We start from the raw sequence: 24,724 nt of genomic DNA on the forward strand, positions 1-24,724 counted from the left end.
CATAGGCAAATCAATGCAGCAGGCCAGCAGCAGCAGCAGGAGGAGTCAGGTAGAAATACAATACATACATAAATAAATTCATAGGTAAATCAATGCAGCAGGCCAGCAGCAGCAGCAGGAACCAGGTAGAAATACAATAAATACATAAATAAATTCATAGGTAAATCAATGCAGCAGGCCAGCAGCAGCAGCAGGAGTCAGGTAGAAATACAATAAATACATAAATAAATTCATAGGTAAATCAATGCAGCAGGCCAGCAGCAGCAGGAGTCAGGTAGAAATACAATAAATACATAAATAAATTCATAGGTAAATCAATGCAGCAGGCCAGCAGCAGCAGGAGTCAGGTAGAAATACAATAAATACATAAATTCATAGGTAAATCAATGCAGCAGGCCAGCAGCAGCAGGAATCAGGTAGAAATACAATAAATACATAAATTCATAGGTAAATCAATGCAACAGGCCAGCAGCAGCAGCAGGAGTCAGGTAGAAATACAATAAATACATAAATAAATTCATAGGTAAATCAATGCAGCAGGCCGGCAGCAGCAGGAATCAGGTAGAAACACAATAAATACATAAATAAATTCATAGGTAAATCAATGCAGCAGGCCAGCAGCAGCAGCAGGAGTCAGGTAGAAATACAATAAATACATAAATAAATTCATAGGTAAATCAATGCAGCAGGCCAGCAGCAGCAGGAGTCAGGCAGAAATACAATAAATACATAAATAAATTCATAGGTAAATCACTGCAGCAGGCCAGCAGCAGCAGGAGCCAGGTAGAAATACAATAAATACATAAATAAATTCATAGGTAAATCAATGCAGCAGGCCAGCAGCAGCAGGAATCAGGTAGAAATACAATAAATACATAAATAAATTCATAGGTAAATCAATGCAACAGACCAGCAGCAGCAGCAGGAGTCAGGTAGAAATACAATAAATACATAAATAAATTCATAGGTAAATCAATGCAGCAGGCCAGCAGCAGCAGCAGGAGGAGTCAGTTAGAAATACAATAAATACATAAATAAATTCATAGGTAAATGAATGCAGCAGGCCAGCAGCAGCAGCAGCAGGAGGAGTCAGGTAGAAATACTATAAATACATAAATAAATTCATAGGTAAATCAATGCAGCAGGTCAGCAGCAGCAGCAGGAGTCAGGTAGAAATACAATAAATACATAAATTCATAGGTAAATCAATGCAGCAGGCCAGCAGCAGCAGCAGGAGGAGTCAGGTAGAAATACATTAAACACATAAATAAATTCATAGGTAAATCACTGCAGCAGGCCAGCAGGAGGAGTCGTCGTCGTCACGTATGGCAGGCAGCAGGCAACGTATTGTAATTCCCAGGCAGGCACCTCATGTCCTCCTTTAGCCGACAACAGGTGCCAGGAACGTGCCTTCTATCCAGGCCTGGTTAATCTTAAAAAATGTCAGTCTGTCCACTCCCTCTGTGGACAGACGAGAGCGCTTCTCGGTGACCACGCCACCGGCCGCACTGAAGCACCTCTCAGACAGCACACTGGAAGGGGGGCAAGACAATACCTCCAGGGCGTACTGCGCAAGCTCCCTCCAGATGTGCAAGCGCTCCACCCAGTACTCCATGGGGTCCACAGGCTCTTCGCTGCCGGTGTCAAGCCCACTGAAGGACCCCATGTAGTCGGCCACCATCCGGATCATGCGCCGGCTGTGACTCTCACCAAAGGTGGCTGCTCCCCGCACCTCCTCTCTCGGCTGCTGTACCTTCATGTAGAACGCCTCCGTCAATGACAGCAGGTCTCCTGGGCGCCTGACGCTGCTGCTGGCCGCAGGGACAGAGGAAGTGAAAGGCGAGGGGAAGGCTTCCTCCAGTCGCCGAACAAGGATCTCCTGCAACTCCCTGGCTCGCTGCTCACGGTCTCTGGCAGGCAGAAACTGACCCCACCTCCCCCTCAGCCGTGGGTCCAGGATCATGCTGATACAGGCGTCCTCCCTCGCTTGCATCCGCTTGACCCTGGGGTCTGTGCGCAGGCAGCGCAGCATGTGCGCTGCCATGGGAAACAGGGTGGACCGTTTAACAGAGACATCAGGGTCAGCATCCTCCTCCTCCTCCTCCTCTTGCCCCCGAGACTCTTCCTCCTCTCTCCACCCTCGCACCACTGCTGCTGCGCTCCGATGTTCGCCCCCAGCAGCAACGTCCAGCACCTCTGACTCCTCCTCCTCCTTACTCCAGGGACTCAAATACCTGCGGAGCAGTGGACTGCACAGGCAGCTGCTGTTCCAGCTGCTTCAGGGCCTCCTCTCCCAAATCCACCAAATCGCCAAGTGTCCTGTCCAGCAGACAAACAAAGGGCACCCACTGGCAGAGGGATGCCCGTTGTTCACTCACCAGGTTGGTTCCCTGCAGGAAGGGAGCCAACACCAAGCAGACCTGCTGCATCTGCCCCCATTGCGCGTTGGTGAGGAGCTGGAGTGTGGTGCTGCTTCTGCTGCCGGTGCCGGCAACAGTGGCATCATAGATGTACCGGTTGACAGCCCTCCTCTGCTCAACCAGCCGCTCCAACATCGCCAGGGTGGAGTTCCAGTGAGTTGGCACATCTATGATGAGGCGGTGTCGTGGCAGGCCCTCCTGCTGCTGGATGTCTGCCAGCTATGCTGCGGCAGCTGCTGAGCGGCGGAAAGTGCGCACAATTTTCCACGCCGCTTCTAACAGCTCCTCCATCCCCAGGTAGGTGCGCATGAACTTTTGCACCACCAGGTTCAGGACGTGGGCCAAGCAAGGGACGTGGAGCAAGTCTCCACTGCTGATGGCAGACAGCAGGTTGGCGGCATTGTCGGACACCACCAATCCCACAGTAAGGCCTCTGGGGGTCAGCCACGTCCTCTCCTGCTCCCGGAGGTACCGGAGCACGTTGGATGCCGTCAAGGAGTTCTTCCCCAGAGTTTTCATCTCCAGCAGCGCTTGGCAGTGGCGGGCCTTCACGCTGCTGGAGAGACGGGATCGCTTGGCGGTGGGAGCTGCTGCTTCTCCCCTGACCCCGCGCGGTGGCACCACGTAGTGGGCGACTGGTGCTGCTGCGCCCGAGGATGGACCTGCTGCTTCCTCGCTCGGGCTTTCCACCAGGCTGACCCAGTGGGCCGTAAAGGACAGATAGCGCTCTGTCCCAAACTGGCTGCTCCAGGAATCCATGGTTATGTGGATCCGCGCACTGACAGCATGATCCAGCACGCGGACCACTTTCTCCATGGCAGAGCGGTGCAGTGCTGGGATCGCCCTGCGGGAGAAATAGTGGCGGCTGGGGACTTGCCACTCCAGGATCCAAACCTGCAGCAGCGCTCTCATGTCACTCCCCTCCTGCACAAAGGAATATGGCAGGAGCTGGGAGCACATGGCCCGGGCAAGCAACCCGTTCAGCAACCGGATGCGCCTGTGGGCGGGAGGCAGCACCTTGGTCACACCGGAGAATGCTTCGCTGAGCAGGGTCTGGCGGCGTTTGCCTGCACGGGAGGATGAGGAGGCCACTGTGGAGGGAGCTGATGAGGCCACAGAGGACTGGCTGTCCGGGGGGGGGGGGGGGGAGTGAGTTGCTGCTGTGCTCCTGCTGCTGGATGGGCAGGAGGGGCTGCTGCTGGATGGGCAGGAGGGTCGGCTGCTGCTGCTGAAATCTGTGCAGTGGCTGTCTGGCTCTGACCACTGCCTGCACCACTTTGCATAAGCTTCTCCAACTCATTAAAGTCCTCAAAATGTCTGCTCTGTAAGTGGGTCTTCAGGCACGAGGTACTCAATTTGTGGATATCGCGACCTCTGCTGAGACTGAGATTGCAAGTGTTGCAAATTGCATGGGTCGGGTCCCCTGGGCACTTGGTGAAGTACCGCCAGACTGGGGACTTCAACCTGCTATTTGAGCTTGAGGGCTGGGGTTTTTGGGTGCCCTTGGAGGATTGTGCCTTTTTGGTTGTAGTTAGAGGTTTGCTGCGGGTGGTGGTAGCGACTGAAGCAGCAGGCTGTGGCTCCTGCCGTCCACGCCCTGTGCTGGCCGCCTTGCTGCTGCCGCGCCTCTGCGCCAGAGACGCCACCTCCTCCGATGACGAGCTGCCTTCAACCAACTGTGCTGGTGGTACTGAAGGCACATAGGGACAATCTATCAAGTCATCATCATCAACCCAAAACAAATCCTGTGAGCCCGACTCAACCAACTCCTCTACCCCAACATCCCCTGCATCACGCCCCTCCTCCTCAGCGCCAACAACAAACTTCTGCACCTCAAACTCCTCCTCCTACTCCTCCTTGGATGGCCCCATCATCTCCAACTCATACTTCTCAAAAACATCCCTGTACATGGTCACAGTCTCAGGGGAGAAGAGCATGCTCATTGAGGGCAGGCTGGTCGATGGGGTCACCGTGACCATGGCCTCAAGCGCTGGTGGAGGCCTGCTGTGGACAGGAGTGCTGGTGCTGGTGGCACTAGTCTTGCTGGTGCTGGAGGCCTGGCTGGAAAAGGTGGCTTCCTGCCCTGCCATCATTTCCACCACAGCCTGCACCTGACTCTCCCCAATGGGCCGTGGGCGACGACCCGTCTCAAAGATGGGAGCAACACGCTGCTGTTGTGCCTCTGCTCCCTCCTCCCTGTGGTCAGTGGCTGGCGGCGGACCAGTCCCAGACCTGCTGCTGCTGGCAGTGGCTCCTGCAATGGCGCTTCCTCTCCTGGTGGTGCCTTGCCCTCTACCTCTACCTCTGCCAGTCATTGTGCACTATACAAATACAGTACAAAAAATAAGTAGAAGAGGGCGGGAAAGGGTGTAAACTTTAATAAAGTCTGTGTTGGTGGTGACTTGGTGGTGACTAGTAGTAGTAGTAGGCAGTAGTAGTACGCTACAAGTAAGTCGTGCGGCAGACAGTCGATGACAATTACAAACGGTCACACACGGTCAGACGCAATCAATCAATAGGCTCGGGCAGGCGACAGACAGAAACAGGTCACTCACAACAGATACTGGTGGTGGCCTGTATGTGTTGTAACTCTTATTTATTACACACACTACAGATGATAATAAAATCACACAGTAAAAGTGAAAAAAATATAAGTGAACGGGTACTAGTAGACTAGTAGTATAGTAGTAGACACTAGTAGTAGTACACACGTACGCAGGTAACTAAGAAACACCTAGCGTACTACGCTACAAGTAAGTCGTGCGGCAGACAGTCGGTGACAATTACAAACGGTCACACACGGTCAGACGCAATCAATCAATAAGCTTGGGCAGGCAACAGACAGAAACAGGTCACTCACAACGGATACTGGTGGTGGCCTGTATGTGTTGTAACTCTTATTTATTACACACACTACAGATGATAATAAAATCACACAGTAAAAGTGAAAAAAATAAAAGTGAACGGGTACTAGTAGACTAGTAGTATAGTAGTAGACACTAGTAGTAGTACACACTCACGCAGGTAACTAAGAAACACCTAGCGTACTACGCTTCAAGTAAGTTGTGCGGCAGACAGTCGGTGACAATTACAACAATCGGTCACACACGGTCAGACGCAATCAATCAATAGGCTCGGGCAGGTGACAGACAGTCACAGGTCAGGTCACTCACAAGGGATGCTGGTGGTGACCTGTCACAGTCAGTAACTAACACAGTACTGAAACTAATAAAGTAACAGACTACAGCAGTAATAATTAACTAAACTAGTACTACTAAGTACACAACTAACTAGAATCCCTAACCTACCTAAGTTAGTAGTAGGCTAAGGCTACCTAGGCTAGCAGGCCTAGCCTGCACACAGACTAACACTAGCCTAGCACAGTATACACTATTCACTAGCTGACTAAAAACAATCAAAATACTAGCTAACTATATAAGACAACAATACATGTGTTTAGGAGGTGTTTAGGAAGCAAAACGCTAGGTTTAGCAGTGAAAAGCACTTGCTCAGACACAGCACAGCACTGGAGAATCTCTCAGTACCAGCAGCAGTCACACAAGTGCGTGGCTCCGCAAGATGGCTGCCGCCTTATATAGAGGAGGGGAGGGCCAGGCTCCCCTCCTCTGATTGGTTGCTAGGGTTGCCAGGTCCTCGGCAAGAGGACTTCTGATTGGCCCAATCACGTCATCCCCGAATCCCGAAGTCGAACCCACAGCTCCATCCGACCGAATTTGAGTGCGCACATTCGGCAGGCTTCGTATTCGGGTTCGGCACGGATTGCAGCATTCGGGTTCGCATTCGGCAAACCCCAAAAAACACCCGAATTTTCGGGGGAAACTTCGCATTCGGGGTCCTGCTGAGCAACCCTGCTCACCAAGGAAACAAAAAATATGTGGGAAGTAGCAACCCTGGACCAATACCTCTTGTGGGATATCAGTCTGGTGGGACTCACAATTTACAAACAACTGACTGCAGATCTTACCAGTCCTGAAACACAGGAGGAATGGGACAGGATGTTTCATGCATTTTCACTACAAGTAATGACTTTTATAAGAGATATAAGAAGAGGACAATGCCTATCAATAGGCAACGATGTAAAGAAATTGAGGTTGGATATAGTACAGTATAGACATCTACAGGAATACCAGGAACTGGAAAAAAATGTAAAAAGGAGATTAGAGGATTTGGAAACAGAGATCATTGAAAAGAAAAAACGTAAGTTCCTGCGGGATTCAATCCCCATTCAAGCCTTGAACATCGACAAGAAGGAAGATACTGAGGTAAACTGGAGTACACATGATACGCCACAAACTACCCTACGGACTTTAGAGACTGTAGATGAGACGGGACCATATCTGATTGATGATCAACATATATGGGAATCAGCAAGTGAACCAGATGAAAGCAGTATAAGTGGAGAAGATGCACAAATTAATATGGCACTATCAGGAATCTGGGAATCGAATAAACCAACAAGTACCGCTAGAGATAAAAATAAAACAAACAAGGGGAAAGGAGCAATGAAAGAACCAACTACCAATAGGAACTCCATACATACAGATAAAAGAGGAACCCATGTATCTGGATTGAATCATGGTAGGTCAAATATATCAGGACTGAATCAAAGTGAGACATCTAGTAAACATTCAATGAAGAAAACCAACAACAATAAACAAAGAAATGATATACCAAGGGCATACCCAAAGGACGATCATTGGGAACACAAAGGAGCTAAACCCAGAGACAAACAAGATATAGAAAACTCACAAAATAAGAAAGACGATACAATATATAATATCCCGGTCCATAATAAGTTTTCTCCTTTGATAAGAAAAAGAAGAACAACACAAAATCATAATTCTATAAGGACTACAGATACGAGAGGTGGAGAGGGATCTAGAGATGTACCAGTATCCAACAATACAAGATCACGTAGAAAAACTCAAGAAGGAAGAAAGGATAGCAGGACCAACACCCTTGACACGTATTTTTTAGAAAGAGGAGGGGTAAGAGAGGAAAAGGGGGAGGAGCAAGAGGGGGTGGGAAAGCTCCCAGGGGAGAAGAAGATGGAACAACAAAAAACAATAAGGAAAACAGATAGGGAGCTAGGCATCTTTAATCTAAGCTATCATACTTTGAAAGATGCAGAACGTAGCTTACTCTCCAAGGGTCTGAAGTTTGCCCCAACAAAGAATCTCAATAAATTTGAAGCCTACATTGATATAAAGAAATACATGAGAAAATTAAGCCTTAAGAAATATTTTTTAATAAACATCAATGGAGTTAAAGAAGATACAGAGGAAAAAACTAATCGACACACCACTCTGAAAAACAAATCAAGATTCAACCCTATACAAGAGGTCAGTAAAGATATGCGACTTTTGAGGATCTAGTGGAAAAAGATATACGAAAACTGAAAGTGGCCACGAAATATGACTACAACAATTTATCCACAAGAGAGGTGAAAGCCCTAAAAGAACTACAGAAAAATAACCACCTGACTATTTGTCCAGCGGACAAAGGAGGTGGGATAGTCATCCAGGATTCAATGGATTATGAGAAAGAGGCCATGAGAATCTTAAGTGATCAAAATGTATACACCAAACTAAAAGGGGACCCTAGAATTCTATTTGAGAAGGAACTGAAAGCCCTGTTAGAGGAAGCATATAATGGGGGAATACTCAACAAGAAGGAATTTGAGTTTATTAACTACTTTGGCCTCCTGGACGTACTAGCTACGCCCAGAAGGCCATGTGTGCGTGCACGCGCGCTCCCGCGGCCGATCGCGCGCGTGCACGCGTGCTCCCGGCCGTGAATCGTTAGCCCACGAATCAGTGAATCGGGCTATGGTGCCCGGTCACTGATTCCTCTCCCCCGCAGAGAAAGCGACAGCTTCTCTCAGAAGCTCCGCTTTTTCTGGCTGTTGCGTCCCCCATGCGTCCCTCTAAACGTATGTTACGCTTAGAGTGACGTCATGTAAACAAACTCATGGCCGCCATCTTGTGGCCAAAAAGTAAAACTACAACTAAAAGTAAAAAAAATTAAATACTGTTTACATCCCACCCTCCCAAAAAATACCCAAATAAAATGTTTAATATAAAAAAAAAAACATTACAATAATAATAAAAAAAAACATGTAAATATTTACCTAAGGGTCTAAACTTTTTAAATATCAATGTAAAGATGAAATATTTCTATATTTTTTTTATTCTAAACTTGTAAATAGTGATAGATGCAAAACGGAAAAAATGCACCTTTATTTCCAAATAAAATATTGTCGCCATACATTGTTATAGGGACATAATTTTAACGGTGTAATAACCGGGACATATGGGCAAATACAATACGTGAGTTTTAATTATGGAGGCATGTATTATTTTAAAACTATAATGGCTGAAAACTGCGAAATAATGCATTTTTTCCGTTTTTTTCTTATTCTTCCTGTTAAAATGCATTTACAGTAAAGTGGCTCTTAGCAAAATGTACCACCCAAAGAAAGCCTAATTGGTGGCGGAAAAAACAAGATATAAATCAGTTCATTGTGATAAGTAGTGATAAAGTTATAGGCTAATGAATGGGAGGTGAACATTGCTCGGATGCATAAAGTGAAAACGACTGAAGGCTGAAGTGGTTAAAGTGAACCTCCGGACTAAAAATCGACTCAGCAGCACTGAAAAGGCTTTGTGTTTCTTTAACAGTTTCGCAGCATCAGAACTTTGTTTCTCTTATACAAGCCTCATTTTTAGCTGCACAGAAGAAAACTGCCCGGGCTTTTTTCCCCTGATGCTGTGCAAAGCATGATGGGATTTATGATGTTGTTGTTCTCATTCTGCTGTTTTGGTGCAATTTTTTTTTTTACATTTTGAATTTGACATTTGAAGCCTAGCGTGTGCAGATGGGAGGGGTAATCAGGACACAGGACAGTTGGAACTGTGTCTCCTGCTCCTTGTCACCTCCTTTCAACCAAAAAGATGGCTGCCCCCATGACAAAGATGGCAGCCCCCATGAATCACAAACATTTGCCTGTTCTTTTAAAACAAGGTGGGTAAGAGATTATAATACCTATATATTCTAATTAACATAACTAATGTAACTTGATGACAGTGTGTTTGTTTAGGCTGAAGTTCCCCTTTAATATTAGACACCCGGGAACACCAATACTGTACCATTTACCCAAAATCCATAAAACATTAAAAAATCCCCCAGGGAGACCCATTATATCAGGGATTGGTTCCTGTACAGCTAACCTTTCAAAGTACATTGACACATTTCTAAAGCTCTATGTACGAAAAACATCAGCATTCTTGGAAGATAGCAGACACGTTATTAACACCCTAAAGGAAATAAACTGGGAGGATGGATGGATATTGGGGACCTTAGACATTACCTCACTATACACAATCATTGACCACAAGAAGGGACTACAGTCTGTACAATACTTCCTGGAACAAGATGAAACCATACAAGAAGAACAACGAAAATTCCTCCTAGACTCAATATGGTTTATTTTAACCCATAATAACTTTACATATGATCGGGACCACTACCTACAGAAGAGCGGGACAGCCATAGGGACCAGGCTCGCACCAGGGTACGCAAACCTATTCATGGCCTATTGGAAATCTTCCCATATCTTTGGAGTGGAGGGACCGGGAGCGGACCTGGTCCTCTGGCGTAGATTTATTGATGATATCTTGTTTATCTGGAAGGGCGACATGAACACACTTGATGAGTTTATAAAAAGTATAAACACTAATGATTGGGGACTAATCTTTACAGGAGAGAGAAATACCGAAAATATACACTTCCTGGATTTAGATATATATATATAGAAAACAACAATGTGAAAACAAGAACGTACGCCAAACCAACAGACGTTAACGGTTATATATTATCAACAAGTTGTCATTTCCTCCCATGGTTAGAGAACATCCCTAAAGGCCAAATGGCAAGAATACGGAGAAATTGTACTGAGACAAGCCAGTTTAAACAAGAGGCAATGATATTAACAAAAAAATTCCTGGAGAAAGGTTATCAGGAGGAGAACATAAAGAAAGCTGTACAGACAATTGGGAATATGAACAGGGAAGAACTGCTTGTAAAGAGACCTAGAGAACTATCTGAAGATCATTAGATGCGTATCAGCTTAGGGTTCCATTCATATAATAGAAGAACACAAAATATTGGAATTGCATTGGAATGTCCTTAGGAGGGACAAGGTGCTGCATACAATCATTCCAGAGAAACCAACCTTCATATTCAGAAAAGCAAGTACAATAGGTCTGAAAGTAGCCACAGCTACTAATAGAAAAGAAAAAAACACTGCCAAATTAGGTGAAGGCTTTGTGAGATGTGGAAGGTGTAACAACTGCAGAGATACCAGAGGATATAATAAAATCCTTGAGGTCCCCACAGGAAATGGTGCCATGAAAATTAATGAACTTATAACCTGTAATACAAAGGGAGTAATTTATTGTATCATATGTCCATGTGATAAATATTATGTTGGTAGAACCAAAAGACCGCTGAAAGAAAGGATAGGAGAACATTTTAAGAATATAAAGAAAGGGTGGGATGGACACCCCCTATCAAGACACTATAGGGACACACACAACTGCAAAGTACATGAAACAAAGTTTATAGGCCTAGAAATAGTGAACAGAGACCCCAGGGGTGGGGACTTTATAGCTAGAATGTCTAATAGGGAGAGCTACTGGATCTTCACCTTAGAAACTATGATACCTAAAGGATTAAATGCTGAGTTTGAGATATTTGGGTTCCTGTGAATGTATATGTGTATACCAAACCCAACCAATGTGACAGACGATCCATGTGTACATATAATCCCATGTAGTAATACTTATCACCTAGGAGTTTAGTATCCTAATTTTAGTACACTCTGTTGTACGTTTATGTTATATATATATTATATATATTTTATACTTTATATATATTTATTCCTATTTTTTAATCCCTATTTTCATATTAAATGGAGTTTTTCACACCTATTTTTTATACTTATATTTTTTTTATACTTCTATAATAATTCCAGGCGCATCTATAACCCTAGATTGGAATTTAACCCTGTCTCTCTGAACAATCCCATTTAATTATGAATATTGTTATGCAAAGAAATATATGTGAATACAACGCAAGATTTACGGTAATTCATGTCGACGAACTGCTTACTCTTTATGACCCAGGAGCAGCGTGACCAGAGATGGGATGGAGTAACCAGACTATATCTACTAATGGATGGCAGTTCACAAGGATACTGGCTTTGAGAAAGGCGGCCGTAGACCACTGAAACGCGTCAGCCCTTCAGTATACCTTCCCGGAGTCCCAAGCTGCTTAAGGAACTTTACTACACAGGCCGCATACGCTTGAGACAAACTCTACTAACTTTTCTAAAAAGCGCAGCGGAGTGGTATCTAAGCAACCGGAGACGCGGGCAGTAGGTGACGTCACTGGATGTGAACTAGCCGCCACCCGGAACTACTGCATCCCACTACTGCAGACCAGTGATTACGGGAGATGAGAGCTACTACGAGTCATTGAGCTGCTGGCCGGAGCTCTGACTCAAGAAGTGAACTTTTCGCCGCAACCCCGCAGAAACCTAGAGGGGAGCGTGAGTATACATATAACCTATACGGAAAGTTACCTAATTAGGATGGTATAGAACCGGAATAGACTTTGAGAAAGTGAACTCTTTGATTCTGGTGCCTCCATACTATCGGACAGGCATTACACTTGCCAACAAGACCTAGGACAAGGAGAACATTCCCACATGATTTATAGCATAAAATCCTCATACAACTAAACGAGTAACTTACTTGGGAAGTTAGAGGGAAGTTCTAATAGAGAGGCAAAACTTACGGAGAAGGACTGTGCACACCAACACACGTCCATCTCCATACTCTAATCCCCCACTACGATATAACCATCTCCCATCTGAAACTACCGTACCACATCCTACATATATTTTTTCCAACCGAAAGAGATAAACTACAATTACACCCCCTTTTTTTGTACACATTGGATGGTCTGGGCATGCGTGAGTGGATGAGTGTGACATTTATGGCAATTATTGATTAAATATGCAAATTCTGATACTATAAATATATATGTGGAAATTTTAAAAGTTTTTCCTATTTTTTGTACATGTTTTTGTATCAATAAAACTGTGCATATTTTAAACCTTGATTAGGTGTATAAGACACTAATTATTATTGATGATTCAGATTGATGAATATATATACCCAGTGCAACTGGTTCTTCTGTCTACAAATATTATATATTGCTTTGTGAGGGTTAGTGGGTCCCCACACATGATTGGTTAGCTGCGGGTGAGACAAGCCTTTAGGAAGCCTACAAAAGCGCCCTCCACCTTTTGAAAATAATTTTTCTGTTTATTCGACCAAAAGATCAAATAGAGAAGAAATTGAATTTTTTTTTTCAGTGGATAAAAAAACGATCTATTATTCAATTCTTTCGCTAAAAATCTGATCGGATGTGTTGGAAAAATCAGGTTGATTGCTTTAAAAATTGAATCGTATATGGCAGGTTTGATAAAATAATCTAATACTTCAAAATCTTATTAAAGAAAAAAAAAAAAAAGTGTGATGTGCAGGTACTCTGCAGAAGAATGGGGGAATATTCCTCTATCACACATTCTTCACACATGATCTAAACCAGCTTTACGGGTGATAAACCACCTCTGTGTTCAATCTGTACAACAGCCCTGCATGGAGTGCATATGTAGAATATAGTACTACTGTAAAACTTAATTTGTAGTTGCCAACCCCAAATTTAGTAACATATGAAGTTATTTGATTTCATGAGCAAAGCATTTTTAAAGTGTACTGGAAATAAAAAAAAAAATCATATATTCCTCTGGCTTCCTTTACTTCCCTCTGGCCTGATCGCTCCCTTGGCACAGTCCTCCGTATGCTGAATCTTCTGTAAGGGCCTCCGGTATCTTTAGTCAGTCGGCGCATGCGCAGTGCGACTGCACACTCCCGCGAGCAGGAGGGTTCTGCGCCTGCGCAGTAGTTCTGTGCAGGTGCAGAAAGCTCCTGGCAATGGGAGCAGGTATGTGCGGTCATGCCGTGCATGAACAGTAAACCCCGACTGACTGAAGATACCTGGAGCCCTGGAGCTCTTACGGAATATCAAGAAGGTGGAGGACGATGCCGAGGGAGTGATAAGGCCGGAGGGGGCCAGAGAAAGCCCTCCCCCCCCCCCCCCATATGTATTAATTTGCTATAATGAGCTATAAGCCAAAAATAATTAAAAAACATTTGAAGCGAGAGGGCTATGAAGGCTGCCATATTAATTTCATTTTAAGCAATACCAGTTACCTGGCTATCCTGCTGGTCCTCTGCCTCTAATACTTTTAGCCATAGACCCTGAACAAGCATATGCAGATCAGGTGTTTCAGACATTATTGTCAGACCTGACAAGATTAGCTGCATGCTTGTTTCTGGTGTTATTCACACACTATTGCAGCCAAACAGATCAGAAGGACTGCTCAGCAACTGGTTATTCAGACACTTCTGCAGCAAGATACATCAACAGGACTGCCAAGCAACTGACATTGTTTAAAAGGAAACAAATAGGGCAACCTCCATACATCTACAGTTGTCCTTAAAGGGAACCTTAACTGAACGGGGGGTAAAGAGTTTCACTTACCTGGGGCTATTACCAGCCCCCTGCAGCAGTCCTGTGCCCTCGGAGCAGCTTTGGAATCCTCCGGTCCCCCGCTGTCACTTAGTTACGTTTTTGACGACTCACCAGTCGGCCGGCCGCCAAGCGTATTATTGGGCGCATTCTCTACTGCAATTAGCGCTGTTGCGGACCGCAAAGCGTCCAAAATTACGTTATGCCGCATATCTACGCGCGCGTAATGCGGCAACGCATATTTTTGTACGCGTTGCGGTCAGCAACAGCGCTAATTGCAGTAGGGAATGTGTCCAATAATACGCATGGTGAGTCGTCAAAAACGAAACTAAGTCTAAGTGACAGCGGGGGACCGGAGGATTCCAAAGCGGCTCCGAGGGCACCGGACTGCTGCAGGGGGCTGGTAATAGCCCCAGGTAAGTGAAACTCTTTACCCCCCGTTCAGTTAAGGTTCCCTTTAAAAGGCCCGTACCCACTACATAATTTTTTTTGACGATTTTTGCAATGACCTGTGAGTGACAAGTAATCATTTCCGCGACCTCGCAATGTTGCTATAGGCGTGCAATCACGCCTATATCATGCAAACGACGTGCAGAGACAATGACCCTCATAACTGATATGATCTTTAAGATGCCCAACACCTCTGCGCAAAGATCTGCGATCGCTTAACTTCCAGTTCAGGTCTGTTGTGTGCCGTCGCGTTTACCAGCCGGAAGATGCATTGTGGAGCGCTTGTCAGGGTGACGTTGCTGGATCCATCTTTCTCCATCGGGTAGTGAGTATTTAGCTGAAGCCAGTGCTGGAAAATAATGGTAGGCACACAAAATGTTGACACTTTGGGCACAAGTTTGACAGTCTTCACTTAGGGTTGTACTTACTTTTGTTGCCAGCAGTTTAGACATTAATAGCTGTATGTTATATGATGGGACAGCAAAATTACAATGTTATATAAGCTGTACACTGTTTTACATTGTAAGAAATTGTCATATTTTAACCCTTTCAGGACCGGACGCCTAACCCCCCTTCAGGACCAGGCGTTTTATCCGAAAGAGGAGGGGGGGGGGCGCGTTTGGGGGGTCAGGCAGCCGGATCCCTGCAGGGTCTGGCTGGGCTGTCTACCCCTTTGTGGCCAGGTGTCCCCCCTTGTCAGCAGCAATCACTCACCTTCCAGGCTCCAGCGACGAGCCGCAGCGGATCCCTCCGCTCCGGCCGGCATCTCAGCCCCTACTGCTGCTCAGTTCCGGGTGGCGGGATGATGACGGCATCAAGCCGTGACCCGGTGCTGACGTCAGAAAGAGCAGAAATGCCAGCAAGAACGGTGGTGGGCGCCGATCGTCGCGGGAACGGCAGGGAGGTGAGTGGATCCTCTTCTTTCCCCCCTACCGCCGCAGCTGTTAAATTGATCACTACGATCCGACGGCGATCATAGTGATCACGTGATCAGCAGCCATACGCAATGGCTGCTGATCACTGAGGGGAGATGCCAGCTGTCATATGACAGCTTAATCTCCCCTCTCCGGTGTGCACGATCGCGGCAGGACGGTTCGCTAGCGCGGACGTTGAATTAACGTCTAGTCAGAATGGTAGCACCACCTGCTGGACGTTGATTCAATGTACTTGGTCCCCAAAAGGTTAAGTGTTGTCCAATGAAAAGATATAACAAAATATTTACAAAAACGTGAGAGGTGTACTCACTTTTGTGAGATACAAAATAAAAACAATTGGCTGAATATGAGCAGATATTGCCCAAAACGCTTTTGAATTCATCCTGCTGCTTTTGTCAAAGTCAACAATTAAGAGAAGACTTCACCAGAGTGAATACAAAGGGATCACCACAAGATGTAAACCATTGGAGAGCCTCATAAACAGAAAGGCCAGATTAGAGTTTGCCAAACGACATCTAAAAAGCTTAAAAAGACAAGTGAGACAAAGAAACCGAGAGCCCAATATGGTGTAGTATGTTAGTAGTCAGAATGGGGATGAATGAAAAAGTAAAGGTAGATGTACTCACAAGTCTGGGTTACCGCAAAGGCAACCACTGTAAATGCAGGTGGGGACAATTAGAACCTGACCCCACTCAGGTATTTAAAATGTCGCTCTCTGTAGACAGGAAAACGGGGAAAACACCCCTCCACCATGGGTGGACTATTCAGCAATAAAAACAACAATAACAGAGGCGCCAGCAAGTGTAAAATAGTTAAAATCCGCTTAAAAGGAGTGGTGTAGGTGGAAACACCTCTCAGGTACAAAATAGACCAATCAATAGGCTGTTAATTAATAACAGTGATATTTATTGGGGATTTCTCCAGGCATGCAACGCGTTTCACGGGCAAAGTTCCCGCTTCATCAGGCAAATCGGATAGGAGAAACACAGTGAAAAGTCCAGTTCTGGATCAAGCGCCTCAATGCCTCAATGAGGCGCTTGATCCAGAACTGGACTTTTCACTGTGTTTCTCCTATCCGATTTGCCTGATGAAGCGGGAACTTTGCCCGTGAAACGCGTTGCATGCCTGGAGAAATCCCCAATAAATATCACTGTTATTAATTAACAGCCTATTGGTTGGTCTATTTTGTACCTGAGAGGTGTTTCCACCTACACCACTCCTGTTAAGCGGATTTTAACTATTTTACACTTGCTGGCGCCTCTGTTATTATTGTTTTTATTAATGACATCTAAAAAGCCTTCACAGTTCTGGAACAACATCCTACTGTATAAACAGATGAGACCAAGATCAACTTGTACCAGAATGATGGAAAGAGAAGAATATGGAGATGGAAAGGAACTGCTCATCATCCTAAGCAAACCACCTCATCACTGAAGCATGGTGGTGGTAGTGTCATGGCATGGGCATGTATGGCTGCCAATGGAAGTGGTTCTCTTGTATTTATTGATGATGTGACTGCTGACTAAAGCAGTAGGATAAATTCAGAAGTGTTTCGGGCATTATTATCTGCTCATAATTATCCCAATTCAGCCTGTGAAACGCGTTGCGATTTGTTCGTGGAGTATGTGATTAAATTGTCTTTCATTCAAGCGACAATTTCGTGTCCTTTTTGGAGTGACCGGTCCACCACCGCCACCCGAATATTTTAACGTTTTAGCATAATTTTATCCTTTTGGCGCCTCTGTACATCTTATTGTCATTCATCCCAATGCTTCAGAACTCATTGTAAGGCACTTCACAGTGCAGATGGACAATGACACAAAGCATACTGCAAAAGCGACCAAAGAGCTTTTGAAAGGAAAGAAGTGGAATGTTATGCGATGGCCAAGTCAATCACCTGACCTGAATCTGATTAAGCATGCATTTCACTTGCTGAAGACGAAACTGAAGGGAAAATGCCCCAAGAACAAACAGGCACTGAAGACAGTTGCAGTAAAGGCCTGGCAGAGCATCACCAGGAATGAAACCCAGCGTCTGGTGATGTCTATGCATTCCAGACTGCAGGCTGTAATTGACTGCAAAGGATTTGCAACCAAGTATTAACCCATTCAGGTTCCGTGGTTTTCACGTGAGAAATGTTCACCTCCCATTCATTAGCCTATAACTTTAAAACTACTTATCACAATGAACTGATCTATAACTTGTTTTTTCCACCACCAATTAGGCTTTCTTTGGGGGGTACATTTTGCTAAGAGCCACTTTACTGTAAACGCATTTTAACAGGAAGAATAAGAAAAAAATGGAAAAATTCATTATTTCTCAGTTTTCAGCCATTATAGTTTTAAAATAATACATGCATCCATAATTAAAACTCACGTATTGTATTTGCCCATATGTCCCGGTTATTACACCGTTAAAATTATGTCCCTATCACAATGTATGGCGACAATATTTTATTTGGAAATAAAGGTGCATTTTTTCCATTTTGCATCTATCACTATTAACAAGTTTAAAATAAAAAAAATATAGAAATATTTCATCTTTACATTGATATTTAAAAAGTTTAGACCCTTAGGTAAATATTTACATTTTTTTTTATTGTAATGGGTTTTTTTTTATAGTAAACATTTTATTTGGTTAGTTTTGGGAGGGTGGGAGGTAAACAATAGATTTATAATGTAAATGTGTGTTCATTTTAATTTATTTTTATTTTTAGTTGTAGTATTATTTTTTGGCCACAAGATGGCGGCCATGAGTTTGTTTACATGACGTCACTCTAAGCGTAACACACGCTTAGAGTGACGCATCGGCGAGGGAACGGCCAGAAAAGGCGCAGCTTCCGAGAGAATCTGTCGCTTTTTCAGCAGGGGAGAGGAATCAGTGATCGGGCACCATAGCCCGATACATTGATTCCCTGGCTACCGAATCCGCGGCCGGGAGTGCGCAGCCGCGGTAGCGCGCATGGTTCCTGGACATAGTTTCTACGTCCATGAACCAAAATAGGTTAAAAAGTGAAAGTTTGATTTATGATTATTATTCTGTCCCATTACTTCTGGTCCCTTAACAAGTGGGAGGCACATATGCAAACTGTTGTAATTCCTACACTGTTCACCTGATTTGGATGTAAATACCCTCAAATAGAAGCTGACAGTCTGCAGTTAAAGCGCATCATGTTTGTTTCATTTCAAATCCATTGAGGTTGTGTATAGAGCTAAAAATGTTAGAATTGTGTCGATGTCCCAATATTTATGGACCTGACTGTATACTCATAAATCAAAATATTCTTCTAATTCACCTTATTCTTATCACTTCACAAAGTAACTGAATAAACATAAAGAGCTTAATTAGCCATTAGCACTTTCACCCACTTGTTTTCGATCTTCTTTGTCCGTTCCTGGACGAAGTACAAGAGCGGCTTGGTAATCTGTGTTGAATGCTGGTGCTAGCCCAGTGGGATATGACACCTTCGATAAACAATTGCACATCTAAAATGCAGGAGCATCAGAAAAATTATTATTTACAGGTGCAGCAGTTAGAAATGTCATGTGACACTACAGTTATATAACCATGTGCTCCCCCCCCCCCCCCGCCCCCCTTTAACACTTAAAGAGACACTGAAGCGAGAAAAAAAATATGATATAATGAATTGGTTGTGTACTATGAATAATTACTAGAAGATTAGCAGCAAAGAAAATATTCTCATACTTTTATTTTCAGGTATATAGTGTTTTTTCTAACATTGCATTATTCTATAATATGTGCAGATTACACAACACTCAGCATTCAAAATGATTCTTTCAGAGCAGTCTGTGAAGTAATGACATCTCCTCTGGCAGAAGAAAAGTAAATAGCCCAGGAACAGTTGAGATAATAAAAGTCAGATAACAGCCCTCTCCACGACTAATTAGTCGGAGAGCTTAATGGCTTGTTTGCATAGAGATAACTGGAGTTTATCAACTCTTCCTGTACTGGAAACAATTAGACTGATGTATCTGATCTTAATGTTTTATTTCTTAGCTGTACTACACATACAAATCATAATATCATATTTTTTTTTTCGCTTCAGTGTCTCTTTAAAGGAATCGTCAGGCAAAAAAAAAAAATGAGTTTCACTTACCTGGGACTTCCACCAGCCCCATGCAACCATCCTGTGCCCTCGTAGTCACTCACTGCTGCTCCAGTCCCCCGCCGCCAGCTAGTTTAGTTTTTGCCGACCTCGGGGTCGGCGGGCCACATTGCGTACACTTTTGCGCATTCCCGCATTTTTATGCGTTAGTGTTGCAATGCGTACATTTTTATGTGTTGCATCACTAACGCGTAAAAGTGTATGCGTTAATGTTCCTGCACCAGCGGGAATGCGTAAAAGTGTACGCAATGCGGCCCACCGACCCCGAGGTCGGCAAAAACGAAACTAGCTGGCATAGGGGGACTGGAGCAGCAGTGAGTGACTACGAGGGCACAGGATGGCTGCATTGGCTGGTAGAAGCCCCAGGACAAGTGAAACTCTCTTTTTTTTTTTTTTTTTGCCTGACGATTCCTTTAAAGAGGAACTCCAGTGAAAATAATGTAATAAAAAAAAGTGCTTCATTTTTACAATAATTATGTATAAATTATTTATTCAGTGTTTCCCCATTGTAAAATCTTTTAAATCCCTGATTTATATTCTGACATATATTACATGGTGACATTTTTACTGTTGGCAGGTGATGTAGCTGCTGCATGATTTTTTGGCAGTTGGAAAGACCTGTAAACAGCTATTTCCCACAATGCAGCAAGGTTTACAGACAGGAAACTGCCAAATGTACGTACTTTTCTTGTTTCTTGTGGGAGGGGTTTCACCACAATATCAGCCATACAGCGCCCCCTGATGGTCTGTGTGTGAAAAGGAATAGATTTCTCATGTAAAAGGGGGTCTCAGCTACTGATTGGGATAAAGTTCAATTCTCAGTCGGAGTTTCTCTTTAAAGCTTTTGAGAAAAACAGGTCATACAAACATGCTGTTGGAGGTTACAGTCTGAATGCACATAATACAGTAGAGTAAGTATCACACATGCACCGTATTTTTCGGACCATAAGATGTTCCTGACCATAAGACACACCTAGGTTTAGAGGATAAAAAACAGGTGGAAAAATATACTAAACTTGGTGTGTCCATGGTGCAGGGATGTCTTGTGGATCTCCCACCTCACCCCATTCCAATTTATTATGTCCCCTTTTACCTTGTGTCCTCCTGTGTCCACCTCTGCCCCCTTTTGTCCTCCTCTTTCCCACTTGTATCTTTCTTGTGTCCTTCTTTATGACCATTATGTCCTCCTCTGTCCCCCTTGAATCCCCCTGTGTCAGTCTCCATGCCCATTGTGTCGCCCTCAGCCCCCACCTTGTGTCCCCATGTCCTCCTCTGTCCCCTTGTGTCCTCCTCAGTGCAAAGTCCAGAATTATCGGTAGCAGAAGCGGCTCACCTACCCCATGGGTGTCTGCAGCAATCACAGATGCCTTCTCTCCCTTATGACTTCCTCTAGTGCTGGTCGCACGTAATGACACAATCGACAGCAGAAGCAGCAGCTCACCTAATCCGTGGGCACCTGCAGCAGTCAGTGACGCCTCCTTTCTCTCACAACTCCCCCTAATGCTAGTGGCGTGTAATGATGTGATTAGCAGCAGAAGCGGCAGCTCACCTAATCTGTGGGTGCTTGCAGCAATCTCGCACGACTCCCCCTAGTGCTGGTCGCATGTAATGATGCCATCACAGGGAATCCCCGACATCGCAGCAAGTCAACAGTTTGTCTGGTATTGTTTAAATGAAATAAACACAGCAGCCTCCATATCACTTTCACCCCAGGTTCCCTTTAAGGCACAAACTGCTGATTCTCCAAAGTACCTGATCCCGCAGTGATCACTGTACAGAATGGAGATCAGAACTGGATTATGTTTGATTATTATCTCAAGCCTGAAAACTAAGTCATTTTTAAGCACCTTACCTATCAGACTAGCACACTGTGACATGGAGGTCACAGTTTCATTAACAATAACAGGAATGTTCTTTTAATATCAGAGGATTATTCACACTGCACTTACATGATTCTGAAGTGTAATCTTACTATTCTTTTGTTGGTCAACCGTTGGAGAGAGAAGCTGAAGAGGTAGATCATGATATCCTCTTAGAAGGGAAAGATGCTTCTCAGCAGGAGGAAGACGTACGTCAGGAGACCTCCGAGAGACTGGATTCTATAAAAACAAAAGCTGAGATGTTGGTCCACGTGTGTCTTGTGATGCTATCAATAGAGATAAGTCAGCATTCTAATCTCATGTACACACCTGCCTTAAGCCCAATCGCTGTAATGTGCAGTACAAACAATTCATTTTCTCAATTTTTTTTTTTTGTCTTGTGAGAGACTTTCTAACAGAACAAATTTTGACACGTGGTATACAGGTGAAACTCGAAAAATTAGAATATTGTGCAAAGTTCATTTACTTTAGTAAAGGTGATACTAATATATGAAATAAACGTACTACATGCAAAGCGAGATATTACAAGCCTTCATTTGTTACTTGTAAAGAGAGATTGTGGAGCACTCCTCTGTTATCACTGGTGATGTGCCATGGTAGATCTGGCATGCTCCAGATCGATATAGCAGTAGACAAGACAAATCGGCACCATCCAGGTAAGTATTCAGCTCTTTATTTCAGATAAGCATCACAGCAACATACAATGTGATGTTTCGAAGCCACAGCTACTTCCTCAAGCTATGCTGTGCGTGTATAACAAAAAAATGACACCAACACCATTTATATAGCAAACATGTTAAGTGGTTAGCCAATCAGCTATAGCCAAGCTTTCAGCCAATGCCTGCGGTCCGTACCTATTTGGACCTGATAGGAAACTGTGCGGCTAACCTCTGATAGGACAATTTGAAGTAGACTCCTGCCTCTCTCCCACACACCCTCCATCAACTGTCAACGCAAAGTACACTCCCTTCAGTCAGGCAACACACCACAATCCCTCCCACCAGGCCGCAGCAGTGGCGGACAAGAGACAAGGGACCTAAAATAAGCAAAGAGGCATTGCCATCTAAAGAGCAGCCTCAAAGAAAAGGCAACAGATCTAATTCTCTATTCAGGCCACTTGGCTTCACAGTATCTAATTTTTTTATCCAATGTGCCTCTCTCCATAATAATTCTTTATCTCTGTCTCCTCCCCTCCTAGGTGGCAAAACCTGTTCAATAACCATAAATCGAAGTTGGTTAACATGATTTTGTGCCTGACCAAAGGGAAAAGGAATAGCTTGGTCAGTCAAAGCCTCACAAATCGCATGTTTATGCGATGATAATCGTTTCTTCATTTTTTTTGTGTAGTCTTTCCAATATAAAGTAGTCCACATGGACACTTCAAAGCATATACTACGTAGACTGAATCACACGTGTAACATCCGTTAATCTTAAACTTTGTACCTTTGTAGGGGTGAGAAATCTCACTCCCTTTAATCACTGAGTTACAATGTACACAATTCAGGCAGGGAAATGGACCCCTACAAGCAGAAATTGGCTGTCCAGCTTTCCCCCCTCCCATGTCGGCATGAACCAACCGATCTTTCAAATTATAATAATTTTATAAGAAATGAGAGAGGGAATTTTGTACTGCTCCACCTCTGGGAAACTATCTGACAATAGATACCAATGTACACTCAGGAAACAAATCATCAAGGTAGCCAAAATGCATATTACCATAGAACTGCATGCCAAGATGTTGGCAGAATATCATCGCAGTAACAAATTCCGAGAGGGATGCGGTCCAATGTGGTCCCCATTATGTTACCTACAGATCAGCCATTTTGCCATAAGTGGAGCCTTATCTGGAATAAAGCGGCCTTTGACTCTGACATTCACTGTCCAGAGAATCCAAGAAGAATTACTCAAGTTGGAGACCCAACACATATTATTTATTGTATTTATAAAGCGCCAACATATTATGCAGTGCTGGACATTAGTTTAGGTTACATAGGCATAGGCCTTAAAGCTAAATTGAAGGATCTGGTCACACCTGAAGCATATGAACAGTTTTCCACAGAACTTTTTACATGCCTTAAAGTACATCAAAAACAGATTGAAGCAATTAAGCCACAAAAATACCATTGAGATGAGCATGATGATAGTTTGGGCTATGTGTATTCATGGCAAAGACCAGTTCGTAGGCCTCGTGTACCACGTAAACCTAGACAGAGTGATCCTGGGGGTTCACGTCCACAACCTCATGGTGCTCCGCTTGATTCATCAGATTTTCCCACGAGTTCATCACAGGAGGGACTCTTGGATCAGTTATCAAGCCAGGACTGCACTCAACTATGGTCTGTCATTTGCACCAGTTTATACACCTGATCTCCTTGAGATTGATGTAGACCTACAAAGATTTTTTTCGGTCCATCAAACTAAAATATCAGACCTTGTCACCTCATCACTTTGGACGTGGAAAGCCTCTACACTTCCATACCTCACATTGGGAGTGTGGAGGCCATCCGATTTATGTGGGAAACCGCATCAGATTTTACCAAATAGCAGATTGACTTTGTATGTTCTTTGCTTGAAATTGTACTAACATGCAATTATTTTCAATTTGAAGATCGGTACTATATGCAGAGGAGGGGCACAGCTATGAGGTCGAATGTGGCCCTGCCCTACATTAATATATACATGGGTGTATATGAGGAGATGTACGTGGACACCAACAGATTACTTCAAAAACATGCGTTACAATGGTATCACTACATTGATGTTTTTGCGTGTAGGCAGGGCCACATTTTGATGGGCCAGTGTACAGACATTAGACTGACCATATATTGTTCAGCTGAACAGGTCAGCTTTTTGGATAACCTTGTGGGTAAAGTTGATGACAGATTGGTGACCGACCTCTATGTCAAGCCCACAGATGTTAACTCCCTTTTGCATTATGGTAGTTTCCTTTCAGGGGCCATGAGGCAGTCGATCCCAATTAGCCAATTTCAATTAGTGCAAAATATAGGTGATGATGAGACATCAAAAAACAGGTTAGGTCAGATGACTGAGACATTTTTGAGTAAAGACCATCCTTCAGAGGTTGTGCAGAGGGCACAAGAACGGTTGGTGAGTCGACCTGAGGGACGGAGACCACATAGGAATATGTCCAATCGTGTGACATTTGTAACTAGATACAATACACAGAGTGATAATATTGCTAAGATCATCAAACAACATTGGTACCTATTG

At 44.1% G+C, this 24,724-nt stretch overlaps 1 protein-coding gene across 4 annotated transcripts in view; it reads right to left on the reverse strand.

The window, feature by feature from the left end:
* The window catches only part of CCDC15 (coiled-coil domain containing 15), a 476,574-nt gene that overhangs the window by 116,613 nt on the left and 335,237 nt on the right, over positions 1-24,724 (reverse strand). For all 4 annotated transcript variants that reach the window (XM_068240262.1, XM_068240258.1, XM_068240259.1 and 1 more), the window contains 2 exons: positions 21,563-21,712; positions 18,856-18,972 (listed from right to left, as the gene is read on the reverse strand). In XM_068240262.1, coding sequence (XP_068096363.1) covers positions 18,856-18,972; positions 21,563-21,712 — 267 coding nt within the window. The remainder of the gene's footprint in view (positions 1-18,855; positions 18,973-21,562; positions 21,713-24,724) is intronic.

Source organism: Hyperolius riggenbachi, chromosome 6 (genome assembly GCF_040937935.1).
Source record: "Hyperolius riggenbachi isolate aHypRig1 chromosome 6, aHypRig1.pri, whole genome shotgun sequence".
In the NCBI taxonomy this organism is placed as follows: Eukaryota; Metazoa; Chordata; class Amphibia; order Anura; family Hyperoliidae; genus Hyperolius; species Hyperolius riggenbachi.